At 37.0% G+C, this 7788-nt stretch overlaps 1 protein-coding gene across 1 annotated transcript in view; it reads right to left on the bottom strand.

Annotated features, from left to right (window-relative positions):
• The window catches only part of itga4 (integrin alpha 4), a 44559-nt gene that overhangs the window by 18877 nt on the left and 17894 nt on the right, over positions 1-7788 (bottom strand). The window contains exons 11-15 of the mRNA XM_053626279.1: positions 6215-6309; positions 5132-5222; positions 3723-3768; positions 3261-3415; positions 1777-1931 (exon numbers count right to left, since the gene is read on the bottom strand). Coding sequence (XP_053482254.1) covers positions 1777-1931; positions 3261-3415; positions 3723-3768; positions 5132-5222; positions 6215-6309 — 542 coding nt within the window. The remainder of the gene's footprint in view (positions 1-1776; positions 1932-3260; positions 3416-3722; positions 3769-5131; positions 5223-6214; positions 6310-7788) is intronic.

Raw genomic sequence — 7788 nt, 5'->3', positions numbered from 1 at the left:
AAAAAGGTGTCAGCACAAACCCTCGGAATGTACTAAAAGGAACCCCGACTATGAAGACTTGTAGGTCTTAACACGCAGTAATTGCCCTCTCCTACTGAAATACGCTGTTAGAAAGACATGAAATATGATCATTACTTTAAAAATCCTTCATATTTAATACATATTTTAACCTATGGAGGCCGCCATTACGTGACATGCGCAGTGCACTCGTAGTCGACGGCTTAAATGGTTGCACTCAGAGGAATTAGCTACTAGGAAAATAATGCAACATTCACTGTGCTGCTTTTGGCTGTCATTTTCTAGTTCTTGTGTGCTGTGATACAGGGGATATCTGTAAATATTATCAAATCCGTAAGCATCTTGTTAGCGTGTTTTTTTCTGTATATTCTCATAACATAAAGCTCCTGTAAAGTCAGGCCAAAAAAGCCTAGCCACGGCATACCCAATGTAAAATTAAAGCAGTTCTTGAGCCATTTGGAGTACATGCATGGTTTTGGTCTCTTTTGAAAGGTGGACTAAATATTTTATACATAATTTGAATGTTTGGACCTTTGCCGGTGTAACAAGACTGTTTTTGTCACTGATACTGTCACTGTTACTCTGAGGCTTCATATGAGGTGAGTTGAATCCGTTTCGTAAGTGTTTGTTTGTACGTCGGTGGTCTGACAGATACATTGATTGTAGCTGCTGTTGTGATTGTATCTCAAAAACGGTTTATATCAGTCGAATCACAAGAATCTTAGCTTTCCAAAAATATGAGTACCTCCATACACACAGAAGCTGTGTAGATCGCATAGATTTGCTCATAACATGGCGACAGCGTAAAGTATATGACGGCGAGATGGCTGATAATCTCTAAAAATTATTGGTATTAGAATACGTTTAATCCATAGGCTTACCTTGAACAGCAAACGCTCTCGGTTGGCATAGACGTGCAATTGTTGCACAGACACCATGGATTTTGCGCCACTCTCACCTCCTCACCTCTCTGAACATCTTCATTGTGATGGACATTTTGAGTAATGTCTTCAATATCAGCCTCCTCGTTTATGTTACGCTCGGGTGCAAACCGAAAAGCCTGAAGACAAGCTTATATCTCTGTAGGTTTGTTGGAGAATCAAGACTGTTGCAACCATTTTACGTCATTACCCAGAATGCATTGTGATGTAAAAAGCAATGGCGGCCTACGAGGGCATGGATTTATTTATTTATTTTTTCAAAAACTGACATTTAGAGTGTTTTGCATAGCGGATTTATATAGCGGATGTCAGCGTTAATCTAATAAACCATACAAGTCTTTATAGTCGGAGTTCCCTTTAATAAATTTTAATTTAAATTTAAAAAAAGGAAAAAAGTTTAAAAAAAAAAGAGTACAATAAACAGATTTGAAAAATGTGTTGTTATTTTAAAAAAAGTGTAGAAAGTCTTCAGGGTGGAGAAGTATGAGATTTGTCGTTTCTCACTAACACGCTGAACTTTTGTTATTAACTGTTCAGAGATTGAGAGGGAACTACTATTTATTTTATAGCTGTTACACAGGAACTAACCAAATCAAAACCTGATATTGATTATTTTCAGCATGTCCAGTCACATTTAATTCCTTAATATGGAAGCAACTGGGGAAATGCCTTTCAGACACAATGACAATTATAATCAGAAATCCACAGTTTAGTCAGTCTTAAACTGTAATCTCTTTTGCCCACTCGGTACCACTAAATGCCTCAAAGGCTAACTCTTTTTCACCCCTGAATAAGCTCAGATGTAGTGTCCTCTTACCCTCATGAAAGCCTGATGCTTGCTGCAGGTTGTTTGTCCATGCCTGGCCCTGACGCGACCCTCTGTGACGTTGGACGTGCCGTTAGCGTGGAAGTAGAAGCGAGATGGGAACGCTTCCTTGTGCTTAATGTCTGCACTGAGGTTGTACTTCAGCTCTGAGCAGGAAAGTGGCGAGAAATAATAATAAATAAAAAGAAATAAGTTCTTTAAAACTAACGTACCATAAACTGTGTCATAAATAAAGATTTCTATATTAGGCTGTCGACATAATGTTCCCAAATACAAAGGGAAGAAAATAAATGATGAGGAAACCCCACAAGTATTGTTTCTATCCTACATTTCTGTGCTATATTATACCTGAGTTACTAAAGGATCACATGTTCGCTCTGTGGCTGTAGAAGGCTGATTGATGTTTCTTGAGAACAGGAAAAACTCAGGACCTCATCTTTAGTGACAGCAGATGGTGATTTAGATGACTAATCAACTATTTTCAACAATTCGAATAAAGTTCTCCTCATCTCTTGGAACTGTTCTTGGAACCATCGGAAATGTATCAAGAAACTGATATTTTAACAAGTTTAACTGATTATCTTGGTGATTTACACACTCATATCTAAAGGACATATCAAACGGTATATAGTTGAAACATCTGGCTTACATCTTGCGGACACGTCTCATAAATGTGTACATTTCATAAACGTCAGGCACGTTGTGTTGTTTTGAAAAAGAAATGATGTCCACTTTTTGAAAGTGTTTTATGGGCAGGATCTGCTCCCGAAGTCTATCCTGACTCGACCTTTCATCTGACTGACGACCGTCGAACGAACTTCACTTCAACTTTGACTGATAAGGTTTTAGACCAGCCCATGAGATGTCAAAGGTCGCTCAAAGACATATAGGGTGGACGTAAACTGGAAGTACTGGAAGTAAAACCTTTAGTCTCTACTTCCCACACATTTAACCTTTGACCTTAAGCTTATATCTCTCTTTGTAACAAAGCCAGGAATTTCAACGTCCAGACCGTGTAAGACGAGAGCGTGAGCCAAGCTCAGTGTGGTCGGCCATGTTTTCCTTTGTTTACCCATACAACACACCATCAGCAAGGACAGGCCTTGACAGTTCACACACACACACACACACACTCACACACTTGTAACGGCCATGGCTATGTGAAGGATGTAGAGAAGAGATAAGGAGTTGTGGCCTGAGTCTGAGTAACAGACTTGTTCTCTCAGCAAACCCCTGATAAAATTTGTACCATATTGAGGGTGTCGCTTTCTCAAACAGTTTCTCTTTCAGACGTCATCATATATTTTTAACTCTTTCAGAGCAACCGCTAATTTGCATAAGAACAAGGCTTAATACAGAACATCAAAGCTATGAGATTATAAACAGTTATGCCTAGGGTTAGGGTTAGCTTTATACTTCTTTAGCTTTATATTTTACCTTTATACTTCTAGCGTGTAAGGTTGTCTTTTACTCACCTATAAGTCCGGGGATGGCTTTTCCCTGAACCATGAAACACACGTTGACCTCCATACACACAGCAGGAAGACCGTGTTCAACACAAGAGGCCACCGATCGATTCACACTGACCGGCAGAAACAACGATGCCTCCACCGTCACCACTGGACGAGTCCTAGAGAACCACATATCCGATCCAAATCAAAAACACGCACCATTATTCCCAACAGTGTGTTTTTATTGACAGATAGCAGCACTGACGATAACACAGCTTTGAAATCAGGTGTACAGTTCACATTATATTATTATATAACTGTACTGTATATGTGAGAGCAGTTCACACGATGTGTTAGGGCTGTCCATGTGTTTACTATTTGCCTAAACTGGAACATTCCTGATTCACTAATTCAATTAGTGCGTAGTCACATTGAGAAGCTGTAGATTCATTAATATATGCTTATTAATGTTTGCAACGCTCTTACCGGATCACCATCGCAGCATCGGACAGAAAAGCTCCCACTGCTACGTCTGTTAGGTGAAAAAATGAATAAATAAATAAATAAAAGGGACTGTGAAGGATTTGAGGACTATATAAAACTATACAAGAGATCGTGTTGGGTTTTATTTTTCTAGGATACAGATTAAGAAACATGGTGGTGAAAACAGTCAGTCTGAATACAGGTGTCTGAAACCCTGCTAGCTAAGTGCGATTCCTCACGCAGTCAGTGTTACACTTTGATCAAGGTGTTTGATAATTATGTGCTATAATGAAACACATATAAGGCTAATCGATTCAGTTTGCAATCAGATCCCGGCTGCCAAAATGGTCAGGATGAAATCTTTAAATGCAATACTCTCCATTTTCAAAAAGTGTCAACTTTACCCTTTTCACCAGACTTTAAAATGCCAGAACTGTACTTGTGGCAAAATCGAAGCATATTTTAGAAAAATTCAGTGAAAGTCCAAGAAATGTTCAGTAAAAATTTTCAGTCAAAATTTCACCACCGAATTGTTTTCTCAGGCCGCCACACATATCAGTAAAAGGAAATCCTGTCTTTGCCTCTCAGTTAAACGCACGAAACACATTCCGCTCTAGGGCTGGGCAATATGATTATATAATATTTACGGTATATCATGATAAATTATGTCACGAGTCTCTTTTACTGAGATTACATTGACTAAATAATTACCAGCTGACTGTGAGCAGCTGAACTGATGTTTTAAAAAATTCTGCAATGTTCAATTTTTTTTTTAAGATTTTGAAAACTTTATATATATATATATATATATATATATATATATATTAAATGTATTTTTAAATCTAAAAGTAAAAATCAAATGCATTTGAAAGACAATAAATAAAGCATTGAACAATTAAAACACACTACAGTATTGTTTGGGAATTTGTTAGCAAACCTATATACTGTATCATGATCCAGATCATGTATCATAGAAATGTCTTTGAGAATCGTTCTATGATGTTTTTCATCATATCGTCTAAGACAGATTATGAATTTACAGCTATGCGCTAATTTAGGGTTTAATATCATGAACAGTGTGTGGGGGGGGGAATTAATATTAATCAATTAATAATTGGAATCAATTAATATTACATGCTTCTAAGGACCAACTAAGTAAACTTGTGTATTAGTTTGACACCTGGTGAAGGTCATAGTGCACACAGATCTTTTGACTTCAGCTATCTAGGTTATATGGGTAATGTTCAGGTACTGTGGTTATGCCGTTTAGCTATTTATGTTTGCTACTGAAATCACGGCATTCTCTCATACCGAAATCATCACCCGAACACTATTTGTATTACTTGTGCTACTTCTGTCACTTTCCTTCTGAAAGAGGAAAACTGTATGTAGTAATGATGGAAAAGCGTTACCTGGGTAACCGTTTCCATCTACGTCGATGCCTCCGGAAATGGACTGTCCAAACATGCTGAGGCTGCGGCCGAGGACCGAGCCTGTTATCCTCTATGGGTCAGAATGAAAACACACATAATAAGCCACTCTGAGGCATTTCTTCCTAGCATGGAACAGTTTAACTATAGAAATAGTTGTGAATAAATGATCTACTTTCTATTTATAGTAATACTGGAAAGAATTTCTACACAACTGGGACTGGATTATTGATGCTGACTCACCACTGAATCACTTGCTGCATGAGTACATATATTTGACCGCAGTGTTTTAGTGTTTAAGCAGGCCTGAATATCAAAAATTCATTTCATCTGATCAGATGTCAAGTAAAGAATAAAACACTACACTTCAGGATCTGTCGTTACAGGAAAATAAACAAAGATGTGCACATGTCGCCACACCAAAATAATCACACCAAATTATTTCCCTTTAAAAGTGGGTCTTGAAGTGTTTAATTCCTCTTATACCACACAAAATAGCCAAAACATACTTTTTTTTAAAAATCAGTTTATTGTTACATTTAATGCTGTGGCAATAAGCTAGCCACACATGGTACAACAGCTATATACCACCTGAACCGCCCTAGGTGAGCTGTTTAGTTATAGAAACCGGTGCTATGGAATAAAAAAATTCAAAAGTTATTCAAAAGTTGTCATGATTATCAAAGGTGATTAATTTCTTGGAATAAATTCATTATTAAGAGTGACACAGCACCAGTTCATTGGTTCATTGGCATTTTGCTATCTTGATGTCTGGTATGATTACTGTATAATAGCAGACATTATTATAAAATACTTCTTTGCTCCATATTGTGTAGCTCTTAAGCGTATCATGTTTTTTTTTACGCAAAGCAATGTTTGTGTTTGATAACTGATGAAATATATACAATTCCTGACCTCCAGACCAGACGGAGTCTTCAGAGATGAAGCAGTTAAAGTTAAAGCATTTGGCATGAGACAGTGGAAGCGAAGGAGGAGAGGGAACGTCCCGAAACGTCCCACCTCCTAACGTACAGTGCGAGTGTAAACGGCAGGTTGTAGACGTACTTGTGAGAAGCTGGACGTTATACCGCTCTTTCTCCCATTGTAGATATAAATTGCTCCACGCAGGTCTTCCTCTTGTGGTGCTCCGATGGCCACGTCTGAAACACAATCCACATCCAAGAGCTGTTAACAACGCGGCTAACCACCGAATAATCCGCTCTAGAGTTACAGAGCAGTAACTTTTATGCCACGAAATACTGCCTATCGAAAGACAACGCACTGTAAGTGATGATATTTTGAAAAATAACGTGAAGTATTTACATATTGCAATATACACAAGAACAGATTATTGGTAATGCTCCTAAGCGTATATATATATATATATATATATATATGTATCATAATTTCAGTGCATTTTGGTCTACTAAAACGCACTATATGAATATGTTATGGTTATATTCTAGAGCACAGCTGCGGTTTTCATTCGGAATCACCTCAGAGAAGGCCACAAACCACATTAACATTCATGGTTTAGGAAGCTTCAATTCTTCATACAGTATAAAATAAATTTGTGTTAAACAGAGCTGAAGGGGTAAGTGTAAAACCGCCCTAAAGATCAACATCATAACGCAGGAAATCTAAATGTATAACTTCTCCAAAATGTCTCCAAACTTCTTCAAAAATTGTTCAGAACTCCAAAATTCTCCAGAACTTCTCCAAAAATTTAACAGAAAAGGAGAAGTAAAAAAAAAAAATGAAAAAGTGAAATAAGTGGCAGAGAGAAATATGGCTATAGTAAACAAGACGAGTTATATATGGAGTTTGTGTGTTATTTTGAAAGGTTGAGTGTGGTTAGTGGCTGATCTGCGGTTGCACATTTATCTGCATCTCGATTGCTTCCAAACCACACTGTTCTCACTTCTCCACGCCCTGAAATCATTTTCATAGTTCATCCACACAGGAGACCCAAACATTCTCTAAACTCTGGGTGTCTAACTCAAATTCTGCCCAATCATTGTTTTGTTTTGTTGTGAGCTATTAACTGGGGCTACTCTTTGTTTTTTCTTTACGTATTATCATTGGATTTATTGATTAACCCCAGAATAGGATGTTTCTAGCAGAAAAAAAAAAAAAAACATTTATGCATTATTAGGTGAAAATACAGAGCCCTGCTGGTGACATCCCTACTAATACACAAAACAATGAACATCTCAGTTCTATAATTTACAATAATCAGAGAAAACAGATGATTTAATAATGGAAAGAACACTATTCTTTTCTGAAAATGATGCAGGTCTTAAATAAAGACAGCATGAGGCTGTTAGAAGTTTCCAGAAGATTTTCATATGACTTTCATAACATTTAGAGTACAGCTCTCACCATTACTAAACTGTCTATTCCATCCAGGTTCAAGCTGAGATGTTCACTGTTTTGAATATTCTATACTATTTACTTAAAAAAAAAAAAAGAAGATCTTTTTTAACAAACTTATTCAAAATGAATATTTTGTTTTAGGATATAGGTGTGCACTAATGCATGTATACTAATTAATAATAGATTGTGCATGTGATAGACACTATAGAAGCTTACATGCACAGTTTATTATGAATTATCTTGTCGTTATTAATATTCATATT

This window comes from Ictalurus furcatus, chromosome 6 (genome assembly GCF_023375685.1).
Source record: "Ictalurus furcatus strain D&B chromosome 6, Billie_1.0, whole genome shotgun sequence".
Lineage (NCBI taxonomy): Eukaryota > Metazoa > Chordata > Actinopteri > Siluriformes > Ictaluridae > Ictalurus > Ictalurus furcatus.
This window is presented reverse-complemented; position numbering and strand designations above follow the sequence as displayed.